The sequence below is a fragment of the Meleagris gallopavo genome, chromosome 19, assembly GCF_905368555.1.
Source record: "Meleagris gallopavo chromosome 19, MGAL_WU_HG_1.1, whole genome shotgun sequence".
Lineage (NCBI taxonomy): Eukaryota > Metazoa > Chordata > Aves > Galliformes > Phasianidae > Meleagris > Meleagris gallopavo.
In genome coordinates this window covers 6,046,698-6,059,940 of record NC_139422.1, presented here as the reverse complement: position 1 = coordinate 6,059,940, position 13,243 = coordinate 6,046,698, and the positions used below count along the sequence as shown (strand labels likewise).

Genomic DNA, 13,243 nt, shown 5'->3' with positions numbered 1-13,243 from the left:
TCCCTCTTTTCAAGTGCATTCTGCCTTGGTTCAAAGCTGACATAAGCTGCGCCTGGTGCCGGGGTGGGAGAGGTTCTGTCTCACTCCTCCCTTCTCTCCCGAGGTGCTGTTTAGACGCTGTGTCACCCCACCCCGGCTGCTCACGGTGGAGGCTGCAGCCCCCATCCCTCCCTCTTTGCAGAATGGCTGCAGGGCATGCGGCCTGATCTGAGCTGGTGATGTAATTTCCCATCTGCTTTGTAAATTTCTGCCTCATCTGAAACCACATCAGGGAGTGGGGGGGAACAGGAGAGCCTTTGCAAACAGCCATCTCAGGAGTGGTCCTGCTGCCTTCCTCTCCGGCTGAAGATTGGCAGCATTTTATTGACGCCTATTTAATTTGTGCTCTGCAGTCTCTGCTGCTGAGCCAGGTTTGTATTTCACCATCCCAGCTGGTTTTTACTTCACCTGAAAACAGATGAAGACAGAGTAGAGGCAGAGACACGCTCACAGCCCTGGACTAGTTGTAACAAGCGAGGCACAGGAGCTGCCATGCAGCGGGATGCATTAGCCTCATAAAGAGCAGAGATAAAAGAGCTCTTCATTATTCCCTTCCAGATTGAGTTAAGGCTCTCAACAGCATTCAGGCTCACTACCTTGAGTTGCAGTAATTCAGTTTTACACAGACATCTAATGTGCTGCACTTTTCACCAACACTTCCTGAGTCTGTAGTGCCAAACAAACTTCTGAACCCAGCAGCTCCCAGCTATTGATCCTGAGATGTCTTTGGATCTGAGCAGTAAGTGCAGCACGGAGTTTGTAGATAACTCTGCATGAAGACTTGGTCTGAGTCTAGCAGTGTCAGCTGCGTTACGGCAGCACTGCCAAGCCAGAATTCTTGGCTTTTGTCCTAATAAGTTGATGAGCTCTAAAAATGTGATCTTTTCCCTCGAGCTCTTGTCCTCCACGCTTCTCCAAGGACCTGTATCCTTAGTTCACTTTTGCCACCAGGGAAATATATTTGCTAAGATGTGTGCAGAACTTATCCTGCAAAGCAGCTGTGTGATACTAAGACATTTTTCAGGGCACAAGTATTAATGGGAATACTGGAGTCAACTGTAAATGCTTGAAAACTCATAGTGTTTTAGTAATTCTGTATTTTCTGCACCAACACACCTTCAGAAAAGAAAGAAGAGAATATTGGCAAAGCATGCATCTTTTCACTGTTAGGTCTTAGAATTCATGTGATGCTGCGTGAAAGTGGAGTAAGCTTGGACTTGGCTTATATGTGAGTGCTCATCCAAGCAAGTGAGCAGACATCAGCACACACTGAGATGTGTGCATGCAGTTGGATTCTGTCAGTTCCCCTTCCAAAAGGAAGGGGTTGAGCACCAGGGACGGTGCCTGACATCTCTGTGTGGTGCTGGGGGAGGCTGGGGGAGGAAGAGGAGCTGGGCTGGTGTAGCTGAAGGTCAGGAGTGCAGCAGCTTTGGCAGAGCTCTGCAGGAGCTGGCAGTGCTGTGGGACATGGGCAGCTTGTCCTCTGGCAGCACGGTGTGGGGTCATGGGATGGGGACAGCAGGTGTTACCGCTCGGGATCCAAATGTACCAGCTGGGGTTTCCTGAGCTTTTTTCCTTTTTTATTTGGTTTTCTGGAGGAGGGATGTCATTGGGTGGGAAGGGGGCAGCTGCTTTAGCTCCGTTTCTAAGCGAAGTTTAAAGCACTAGAGGAAATGTGAAAAAAGGTGCACATGGCAGGTGCAGAGCGGGTCCTTCCTGCCGGCAGGCTGCACGGCTGCATCCTGTTTGCAGTAGGCTGGCCTGCCTGGCAGGTGAACAGAGGGCTTTGCCGTGGAGCTAGTGTGGGAACAAGCTTCACAATGCCCAAATACTGCGCTGTGATGGCTGTATTTACAGCTCTCACTGAAATCATCCATTCATGTCGGCTGCGCAACTGAAATGCTAGCAGGAGCTGAATAATTGCTGCCTAATGACCAGAGTTACAAAGCCTGACAACTGCGTGTTTATCAGGAGGAGGGGATGGATGATCAGAGTAATTTGTATGTGACAGCGTGTTTGCAAGTCCCTGGTTAGTTCTATTTATGACATTTAAATACAATTATTGTTCCAGTTCTCAGATCCATAGATGAAAGTTATGTATTTTTCATCTAAATACATTTCTGTCCCTTAATAATTCTGGGGTTTTGTAGTAATCTTTCTATGATGCTGGATGTCTTTCTCCTTCCACACTAAAATATTAGCTAATCTTTTATCAGATCTACATAGACAGACCTGTATGGGACTTTTTCAAAGATTTTTGGAAGATGTTGTACAGATACTAAGGTCCATGAAATAAGGCTTCACCCCATTTAATAGTTTCATCAAACCAAATCTCAGCTTTTGAACCAACTGCATTCATTTGCAAATTTAAAGATGCTAAGACGCCTTGGAAAGGGAGAGAGCTGAGGATGCTGGATTTGAGCTGAGGAAGAAAGAAGTCATGGTCAATGACTCTTTTAAGAGATCAGTCTGTTGTGCCAGCAGTGGCATAGAAATAGCTGAGAGAGGTGTGCCCAGTGTTGCAGGTAGATGTTCTCCAATGAATTTCATCAGCTTGCTAAGATGGAGAAAGCACAATCTCTAGAGTGGGAGAGCTTGCAGTCTGTCTATAGATAGGACACTTATTATAGGCACAGGAATTATTTGCTGTTGAGCTTGCATCGTTGTGCAAGATGGCATCCTTTCTCTTGATGAGTTTGACCATTAGCTCCTGAGCAATGTTCTCTGGGTTGTCATGGGTTACATGAGAGAGGGGGCTTGGACCAAGAACAGGTGCGTCATACTCCTTGGGTCACTCTTAGGAGACCTCGCTGGGTTAAGCAGATCTGTTGCCAAACGTGTTTGTGCACTGTGACAGCTTCCATTGTGCGCTGGCTTGCAGGACAGGACATTCACAAATTCATTCCTGTGAGGTGAATGGCAGCTTGCTGTGTGAGTTACTGCAGATACCTTGCTGCTCCTGGCCTGAGGGCAGCTGAGAGCAGCACGGTCTTACTCTTCTTTTATTTTGAGGGCAGGACAGCTGCAGCACACAGGCCAGGAGCACTGAGTGTGACTTTTTGTGTTGCAGTGATGGCATACATGCAGTTTGTAGAGGACTACTCAGAGCCACAGCCATCCATGTTCTACCAGACCCCGCAGAATGAGCACATCTACCAGCAGAAGAACAAGCACCTCATGGAGGTCTATGGCTTCAACGACTCCTTTATCAGCTTAGACCCTTCTCAAGATCTGGCACCCCCTCCTGCTCTTCCACCGAAGCAGCGGCAGCTGGTGAGTGACACCACAGAGCCCTTCCCAGCCCCTCCTGGAGCAGCTCTGTGTTTGCTGCTCCTGTTTCTGACAGGCTGGGGTTGTGGGAGGGGGTCTCACTGATGTTGTTCACGTTGTGTTCCTTGCCATCTCAGTAATGTGTTTTTAGGCATTTTGCATCATCTACTTTGAGCTCTTCTGTTCTTTTCTAACCCTACATTCAGACCCCTCCCCTAAAAATGAGATGTTCGTCTTCCACATGGCATAGCTGTGCCAGACTAGAGACACATGTAATGTCTGTTACTTTGAAGATTTTGACACACTGGGCAGCACAGTTTTGAAGAGGTTGCTGCACTGTTGTTCCCAATGTTGTTTTGCAACTGTTGTCAAGGATGCCACTGATAATAACCATTTAAACATAATCACTGCTTTTATGGCTCAGTCTTTGCCAGAGCCACAGAACTTTGGTACAGCTATTATTTAACTCCTGCGTGTTTTTCCTGCATTAGTCCATGTGTGTGATTCAGGAGTTAACCTGTTTTTCACTACTACCTGACTTAGATTGGCCATGGCTGTAACAAAACAGGATGAAGTACAGGAGCAGAGCCATGCTCTTGCTGTCGTGATGGCAACTGTCACAGTGCATCCTCACGTTATCTGTGCTAAAATTTGACTGCCTCAGTGTTACTTTTTAATCAAGTAGGAAAAGCTACACTGAGGTCTAATTTGGGAATTCAATAACTACATTCCTGTGGCACAGGTAGGTGTCCTGACAAGATAAAGTAACGTTTCTGGTGAAGTAAACTGAAGTAAACTGAGTATTACGCAGTTTGTCAATGGAAGCAAAGCATTTCTTTGGTGCCCTTTAATCATTATCTGGGCAGCCAAGATGTCATCATTCTGCCTGTCAGGTATCCTTCTAGTCTTGCAAGCTGATGCCATCAAGGTGTTGCTTGCAGTTCCCCTGAAGCAGAGGTTTCTTAAAATGCAGCCTTGTGCTTCTGCCTTCATCTCCAGTTGGGAAGGTGATGCAAGCAGAGAATGGCTCATTCAGCAATCACTGAAAAAGCCATCAGGTTCTATTGTTCCTCTGCTCCCACTGCCCTGAGAGATTCTGAAGCAGCAAATCATGGGGACATCAGCTGCTCCAGCAGCAGGGAAGTCTGCTGGATGGACTTCTCTAAAATAATAATTAGGAAGTCTGGTCTTGCAAGCTTCATAGCTTGTATGTGAAATGTTTGTATGTTATATTCAACAGGTCAAACTGAGAAAGCCTAGATACAGCTTGGCCTCCCTCAGACCCTTACTGTAGTGGAATTCAGGAGAAATTCCTGATAGTATTTGTTATTTACAGAGTAGTATCTCCCTCCTGTGCAAACGATCTGTCATTTAGAATTGGACTGAAAATGTGCTGGGTGTCCTGGTAAGCAATATCCCAGCAGCATCTGTGAAGGCATACAGGCCACACTATGCAGTCTCAGGTTTCCAATCTGCAAATGGACCAAAAAAACAAGACCACAAAAAACTGCTAATCTGCAGGAGTCAGCTGCTGCCCATCTGAAAGGGGCAGCTCCTTGCTGGGCAGCTGCTCCTGCCCATACTTGCTCCTTTGGGCATCTGCCCCTGGTGCCATGGAGAAGAAGGGCAGTGAGGAGCAGCATGCTTCCCCATGGCACAGCTGCCTTGGGCTGTTTATTTTTAAGGGATTTGTGAAACAAAGAAGATTTGAACTGTGATTTTTGACACGCCCCTTGAGCTCAAGAAAGGCAGGTCGGTGTGTCTGACTGATGAACTGTATGAATAGCTGTTTGCTTAACAAGCCATTATATGCCTTGTTTTACAGTTAGCGTTTCTTACCCTTTATTCATAGCCTTTTCTGTGCTTTCTTTCTTTGTTTCTCCTGTCTCTTGCTTTCTCCCCCTTTGTTCAGCAGGCCTCCTATGCTGCCTCTTCTTTCCCTTCTATCTCCTACTGTGTCCAGCAAACTAAAGTGCCCTTCACCCCCGAGGACACCGGTGCCGCTCAGGGCCTCACTATGTCAGTCTCTAACTCCTTTCTCAACCGGCACAGCTCCTTTCCTGTGCATTCGGTGAGTTGCTCTCCGTGCTCCTGCAACCTGTGTGTGTGTTTGTGCTGGTGATGAAATGCTCATCTGCAAACCCCGTGCTAATGCTGCCAGTTCTGGGTGAGGTTCTATGGTGGGGGAGGGAGGGTTGAACTCGATTGTTGTAAGGCAGGTGATGAAAGCGGTGTGCAAATCTTGCTAACTGAAATACAGGGAAAATGTGGCTTTCACACGTCTGTCTTGGGATTGGGAGGAGATCTGGCCTAGGTGCTCAGGCACTCTGCTTTGACCTGCTCACCCCCAGGCTGCCAGTGGCACTGCACGGTCTTTTTGTTCTGCTGCATAACGCCAGCCATGTGAATGAGCCTATTAAGTACTGCTGTGTGAGCCTGGCCTTCGGAGGAATAACGAGATGCCATCCTTGAAATAGATGGATTTAGCCAAATGCACGGAACAGTGGATATGGCTCCTTGATATTTTTGTTCCTAGAAAATAGCCTCTGCCACATCATTCATGTTATATTTGCTTGTCTGCATCTCTTCGCACCTCCGTGGTCCCAAACAAGCTCAGATTTCTGAGTTGCACTGATGAGGAGTCGGAACCACAGGAGGAGCTGAAAATTATGTAAATTGAAATAAGAATAATCTTACAGCACTGCCTAAATCTATGATCAGATGCTTAAATTAAATGGTAGCAACAACAGAGTGTTAATGTAATGAAATTAAATCTAACCATGGAATTCCAGTGGCTCAACAGTGTGGGAAGTGTTTGCATGTAAAACTGTCTGGTTGTGTTCTGACTGCCTGCATGATGATAGCTGAGAACAGACTTTTTTAACAGCAACGTGGATGTTTTGTAAATTACTGATTTTGGAGATGTTATCAGGCAAGAGCAGGGGAAACTCAGAAGTGCTTTAGTTTAATACTGAATATTTGAAAACTATCCTCCCACTCCATTACTGCATTTCAACATTTACTCATTCTCTAAAAATGAGTGACAGTGATGCTATTGCTGGGCCTGAAGAAGGAAGTACTCAGGGACAAGTAAGTTAATTCACATGCAATGAATGAAAGCTTCTGGCTTCCTTTGGTGTGAGAGAGAGCAGTGTGGCATAACCCTGTGAGCAGGGAAGCTGAGGTGTGGTGAGATTGGTGCTTGCATAAATGTGTGGAAAACAGTTTTAAAATTTGAACTAAGGCAATAGTTGTTAACTGTACAGTTCTCTGTTACACAGAACTGTAATCCAGATAAAAGCATGTCACTGGTTTTGTTTTAATTGAGAGGCTATAAATATGATACTGTAATCTTCTAAAAATACCTGGGCACTTCCACTTTTAGAAGTGTCCTGATTTAAGTGGTTACTGCATACTTAACAATTCTGAACTGTTCTGATCTTGATTCAGACTGTGTTATTCTGAATATATTATTTGATGAAATGCTAAAATCACATTAGAAAATCCTTATTCACTTCTGCAGGGATTTGTTGAAGGGAAAATGAATGGTTGAAGTATGAGTAACAGCGAGAACAGTTGGGCAGTGCTCTGTCAGGTGCACAAAGAAAGTAAACTGAATTAAAAATGGTGACTTCTGTTAATGCCTTCAAATAATGGTAATGTCATGGTCTCGTTTCTGACAGGCAGAAATGCTATTTTCACTTCACAGCGTCTCTTTGTCTCTGAGCTGCAAAATACCAATGTCCTTACATACTTCATAGCTGGCCCATATAATACTATAACCGTGGTTTATCCCATTTTCCCCATCCCTAATGAGACAGCAATGTGAAACAGCTGTTAAGACTTGGATCTCTCCCAGGGTGACACCCTGTGTTCAGCACTCAGCCTGACCAGAACCCTTCCTGCATTCTGCTCCTGGGCATTGCCTGTAATGACTGTTTCATGCAAGGGCTGCTGTGATCTGCGCTGCACTCCTGTCATTCTCATGTCTTCATTTTCCCCACTCTCTCGTGTGAGTGCTGATGGTAGCAGTAAATGTGGTAAGAGCTGAGCATTAGCTATCCAGTGCTCCCAGCAGGGGGGTCGGTGCCAGAGCACAGCTTTCCCTACCAGCCAGCTGAGGAGCTGCCTTTCTGCATACCCAGATCATCAGTGGAGATGGACAGCAGGGGCAGCCCCACTAGCTCTGTGCCAGTCTGTCCACGTGAAGGCAGCAGGAAGGCTTGAGCCTACGGCAGGGTTTGCATGTTAGCCCGCTATGTCTGTGCACAAAGGGCTGGCTCCTTTCTGTTGTTCCACAGAGCTTAAAACCATTGTTTCAGACAGGGTTCTTTACTTTTAATTTGTGATTTATGAATTTATTTTCCAGAATCCTGACTTGTTTTTCTTTCCCATCAGAGCTGCAGCCACTGCTGCAGTCCAGGAGCCACCACTGTTCTGTCTGCCCACTGATCATTCTTTTCCCTTCTTTGTGGGAAATTGTCTCACAGGTAATAGCTCGTATTGGATTGAGGCAGGTCCTGAACGACTGGATCAGACCCTGTCGGTTTGGCAGGTTGGGTCTGGCATTCATCAGCTCTTATTCACATCTGGCTTCTGTGGCAGCAAGGGTCACATCCATAGCATGGGCTGGTACTGTAAGGAAGTACAGCATCATCTTCCCCACTGTCACACCATCAAATCTTGCATTACTGGGACAACTGGGTTGTACTGTCAGGAGCATTGTAGGGATTCCCACCTTCCCACCTCTTCTGAAAGCAGCTTTATTTTGTTGGACAGTGGGGAAAGAGATGCAGTAGGGAAGCGTCCACCTTGGTAACTGTCTGCAGTAGTTTTTCTACGACAGATCACCTCCCTCCTTTCTCAGCTCCTTGTGCTGTTGACTGGAGGTGGCTGGGCAGATGTCCCAGTGGCAGGAATCAAATCTCCTGGCTTCCTGGCAGCAGGGAACTGACAGAAAAAATCACTCAGGAGTTGAGATACGTTGCTATCTCTCCACATTTTCCACCAAAGACTTCAGAAAGGCTTTCATTCACTTACAGCAAGGAAGTTTTCTTTGCTGAAACAAGGGCTGTACTTGTTCATCTGAGACATGAAACCACCACTAGTGGAAAACTGGCTGTATCCTCCACTGTGGAGAAATATCTTACCTTTCTCAAAATGCTGTTTTGTTTTCCTTTACGTTAAGAACCATTTCCAGTAAACTTCTGGGGAGCCGAATTGGCCACCCACTTCCAACAGAAAGTGCAAGTGATTTCCTTATGAAAACTCTTAATTCAACACTTCTGCTTTCACTTGTTCCCACATATCTTCAGCAGATTGAGAAAATGCACAGAAAATTCACAGCAACTGCTTTTCTTTCTTGTGTGTGTGCATTAATGCCTGTTCAAGAAGAGGCGGGTCAGATAAGTGCTTAAAGATGCTCGCCGTTCAGACATGTGCTCTGCATGTTTTCCCTGCCTGGCTTCTGTTCGTAGCTCGGTTCCATTTGCTGCCCAGACTGCAGCTCCAGTCTTCACCAGGGGCTGAGTTGTTTTGGCTCATTTATTGGTTTGATGGTGGGAGCCACTATGAAATCTTTGCATCCATGTAACCAGTTCTTGAGCGTTAAGCATTGTTTCGCCTTTCCTGTTTTGTTTTCCTTCTGCATTTCTGTTTGTTCCCACTGCAGGTTGATGTGGGATAATAGTGCTGTTGTGTGCCAGCATCACCAAATCCTGCTTCTGAAAGCCACTTCCCCCTGTGGTTTATGTTTATTTTACACTACCTGTCCTTGTGTAGGCCTCTGGAAGCAGTCCCCTGGGGGGACCAGGCCATATATCACAGTGTCTGTCTGGCTGACTTTTTAGCAGCCTTGCCTTCATCTCCGTGCTCTGCCTTTGCAAGATCTGTCTGCTAGATACGGTGGTATTGCTTACAAGGTAAACAGGAGCTGAAGCTGTAGTTGTGATCAGATTGAGTTCTGATAGTTTCAGGAGAGATGCACGATAGCATGATGAGCAAGTTTTGCAGATGTTTTCATTCCCCCCACCCATTTTCACTGCATTCCAGTTAATTAGAAGTTTGGATTTTGTATTTTCTCATACAGAAGCCAGGACAGCCTTTCCCAAGGGAACAGAAAACCTCATCCATCCATCTGCTGTGCTGACCATTCTTTAAAAATAGCAAGACCAGCCGTGTGACCAGGTCAGAGGCTGTGCTGAGAAGCATTCAAGCAGGAGGAGTTGCTGCCTTTCCTGTGGCAGCGCTTGAAGCCATTCCTCTGGCAGCTTGTGTTTCCACCCATTCATTGTAGGAGCACTTCCTTCCTCATTAGCAAAAGTACCTGGAAGCCCAGAATTGTGTCATGAGATAGGAAGTGTTTTCCAATAGTTGTCTGTGTAATTACATTCTTAGGGTGTAGCTTTATACAATGCCCAGTATTTTGTGCACATAGTTCTCTCCTGTTAGAATTTGGGCACTCAGTTCTGGCACGCTGCCCAGGTCTCTCTCTTAACAGCATTAGCAGAGGAAACCTAAAAGGTTGATCCCTTCCTCTGATAGCTTTGTGTTTTGGGAGTCGGATGCTCTATCTGATCTGGGAGTGTCTGGCAGGATCGCAATTAATTTGGCAGGAGTCAGTAGGGTGACAGAGAAGGCTTTGCTTAAAAGGTAAGAACTGTGGCTGCTGATGCTGCAGATGCTCTGACAGCCGTTTGATTGAGTTCAGCTCTGAATTTAGGATGCATATTGCTGTTACAATCAGCAACTGCCTATAAACACCTTTTCTTCCTGATCCCAGTGCCGAGTGGATGTTGAGTAAGTTTTCTGTTAGAGTGTTTATCTCCTGCCATCTTACCCAAATAAACGTTCCTAATGTCGTTGACCTTTGGGGCATCCTGTAACGCCCCTGTTAATGATGGAAGGCTGTTCTGAAACAAACAGTCAAAGGCAGCAAATTGAAGATGTTGAAAGATGCCATCTCTGGAAGGGCTGTGTGTGCCACGCTGCTTTCAGTGTGTGTAAACTGTCAGGTCTGGACAAGCTGCCTTCCTGCTGCTCCCAGGAGATTGCTCTGAACTCAGAGCACTCCTTGTGGAAATACTTCCAAAGTGATGGAGCTTTATATAAATCTGCTTCGGTGGGGAGAGGGGAGGGATCTCTCCCTGCTCTCTCTTCTTCCCTGTGCTGGCCTTTTGCTGTTGCAGGTCAGAATCCCTCATGACGGGAGACCAACAGCAGTTGGAAAGAGGAAAATGTCTTTTCTCAAAGGATCTGGTTGCTTTCTAGCTTCTCAAAGATTATTTTGAAGTTCTTCACTGAAAGCAAAGTCATGGAGTTGGAGGTTGTGCAGCCATAGCTGAGGCCTTGCTGACCCTGCAAAAAACAGAGAAAAAACAGGCACTGATTTGCTTCTAAGATAAACTGTTGCCTCTGATTTTGTGGAGGGCAGAGGACCGGTTTCATTCCAACAGTTGTCTTGAATGGACTCTCCCCTCCCAAAATAAGCCTGGCTTTTATGGGATGATAGGGCTTCTCAGGGCGGTGCACCTCCCAGACCCCATGGCAGCAATTCCTGCTGCAGCTGCCGGCTGGGCTGGGCTGGGTGGGCACAGCAGGAATGGTGCCATATGGACCTCATCTCCACCGCAGGGTGTTTTTCCACTTTCAAAGTATGCTGCATTCTTGGCTCTTGTCCCAGCATGGCTGCATAGCTGGAATTCCTGGGCTGCTTGAGCAGGAGGAAGGAGGGGTCTTCCTGGCTGCTTTCTGTGAGATGCAACAGTACAGAGAGACTGGAAGTTGAGAACAGCTTGGCTAATTAATGCCAGCACACCAAAGGCTTCTCTGTGCCATTCCCTTCGTTTAGCAGCGAGCTGAGAGCATGCCTGCATCATTTAATGATTGTTTGTGGGTCACGCTGGATCTCATCACTGGGGCAGCAGATTGCTGAGCGAGTTCTCGAGAGCCATTGCAGTGTGTTGGTGGGAGGTGCACGTGTTCCATCCACTTTGCTCCTGTTCTTTTTCTGGGGGATGAGCCTGGGACTCGGGGCATTAGTTGGCATATTAGCGCCAGTGAGATCATGAAATACCAGGGAGACAGGGCAGGCATAATGAATCTGCTGAGCCAAGATGATGTCATGAGCCCAGAGTCTTACGAGGGATTTAGTGTTTTGTGCCATGCAAGTGAAAATGAATAAATGTAGAGCATTTATCCAGGCAGAAAGTAAATACAGAGATTAGACTTGTCATTGTTACTGAGGCAGCTCCAAAAGCAGACGGTGTCCCTGGAGCCAGGGCTACTCAGCCATGAAGAAATGGGCAGGAAGGGAGAGGAGCCTGCCCTAGCACCGGTCTCCTTTTAGCCACAGGCATGCGGTAGGGATTTGCATTTCGATTATTCTTCAGTAGTCTTTTAAGCCCTCTTTCCAAAGCATCTCCCTCTGCTCCTCTGTATTATGGCCCATGAGTTGCACTGGGTGCACAGGGAGCGCTGCCAGAGCTGCAGCACGACGGAGGGGAGCTGGAGATTGAGCTGGTAGAAGGTAAAGTCTGGCCTCTGACCTTTATTTCCTTTCCTGCTTGCAGTGGAGAAACTTCTGTTCCCAGGCTAGGAGCCTGAGGCAATTCTCAGTTCAGATTTTTAAGCTTATATATTGTAGAGAAGGGAGAAAAATACCACCGCCAAGCTGGGTGTTGCTGTAAGGCGCAGGTGATGGACCGAGCTTTGGTTTTTATCAATTTAATTCAATTCTCCTGAATTTTCCAATTCCTGCTTTTGTTTCCCTTTCTGCTTTCACTCTGTCACTTTTCAGCAAGCTGAGCTGCTTGGGAGCTCTGTAGTGCAAGAGGTTTTTCACTCAGAGGTGGTGAGGCACTGGAACAGGTTGCCCAAGGAGGTTGTGGATGCCCCATCCCTGCAGGCACTCAAGGCCAGGCTGGATGTGGCTCTGGGCAGCCTGGTCTGGTGGTTAGCAACCCTGCACATAGCAGGGGGTTGAAACTACATGAGCATTGTGGTCCTTTTCAACTCAGGCCATTCTATGATTCTCTGATTCTGTGATATTGCTCCAAGCAACCACCACAGCTGTATTTCAGCCTGGCTTTGGGATGACACGGTTTTTCCTTCCTTCAGTCCACAGGGCTACAATTCAGATCTCACTAGTGACTGTGCTCTACAAGTTTTAAGATAAACTCCCCTCCAGCAGGTTTAGCATTGTTGTCTTTTCATTATTTATTTTTCTGGTGGGTGTCAGCTGTGTTCTGTTCTTGTTTTGGAGTCACCCTGATGGCAAATCTTACTAGCACCAGATGTTAAAAGGCAGAGGATTGCTCATGTTTTTCTTGGCGCAGCATACTCCCACTGCACACTGCTTAATATTATCTGAACAGTAATCTGGTGATTAGGGGAGATGGTGAAATGAAGCTTTATGTAGATGATCTCCTTTCATCTCTTCAAGCTGACTCTTGGAGGCACTGCATTAAAGGATTGGTCTGATAAGGAATTCAGGGCTCCTGAGGGCAATTATCATTTTTACTCCCAGTATTTCTCAGATGGAAAGGAGTAAAAGCATCTACTGCTGTAATCTCCTTTATCCTTCAGCGTAGCTCTGAAGGCACAATCCAGTCACCCCTCACTGTGAGCTGTGTATTCTGGAACGGACTTGACACAGTAGCTGTTAAATTACAGGGCTGGAGCAAACGGCATCTTAAATTGGGATCTAGTGGAAAATCCCAGCAAAGCAGTAAGCCCTCAGAGTGCTTTTCCCTGCTGAGATGCTTCCAGCACACTCACAGCCATGGTTTCTGTATACCTTCGCATCCCTTCAGCCAGTCTGGTGCTGTCCAGGTGTGCTCTGTTGCTCACTGCTGCAGCACCAGGTGTCCCTCCGTGCTGACCACCCCATTGCCACCATCCTGCCCTGGGCTGCTGTTCGTGGAAGGGCTCACCT

At 46.7% G+C, this 13,243-nt stretch overlaps 1 protein-coding gene across 15 annotated transcripts in view; it reads left to right on the top strand.

Moving 5' to 3' along the window:
• The window catches only part of RAPGEF1 (Rap guanine nucleotide exchange factor 1), a 76,685-nt gene that overhangs the window by 46,893 nt on the left and 16,549 nt on the right, over positions 1–13,243 (top strand). For 10 of the 15 annotated variants that reach the window (XM_085239272.1, XM_085239273.1, XM_085239280.1 and 7 more), the window contains 2 exons: positions 3,110–3,312; positions 5,222–5,380. In XM_085239272.1, coding sequence (XP_085095398.1) covers positions 3,110–3,312; positions 5,222–5,380 — 362 coding nt within the window. The remainder of the gene's footprint in view (positions 1–3,109; positions 3,313–5,221; positions 5,381–13,243) is intronic. The other 5 variants (XM_085239282.1, XM_085239281.1, XM_085239278.1 and 2 more) reach the window with 2 other exon arrangements.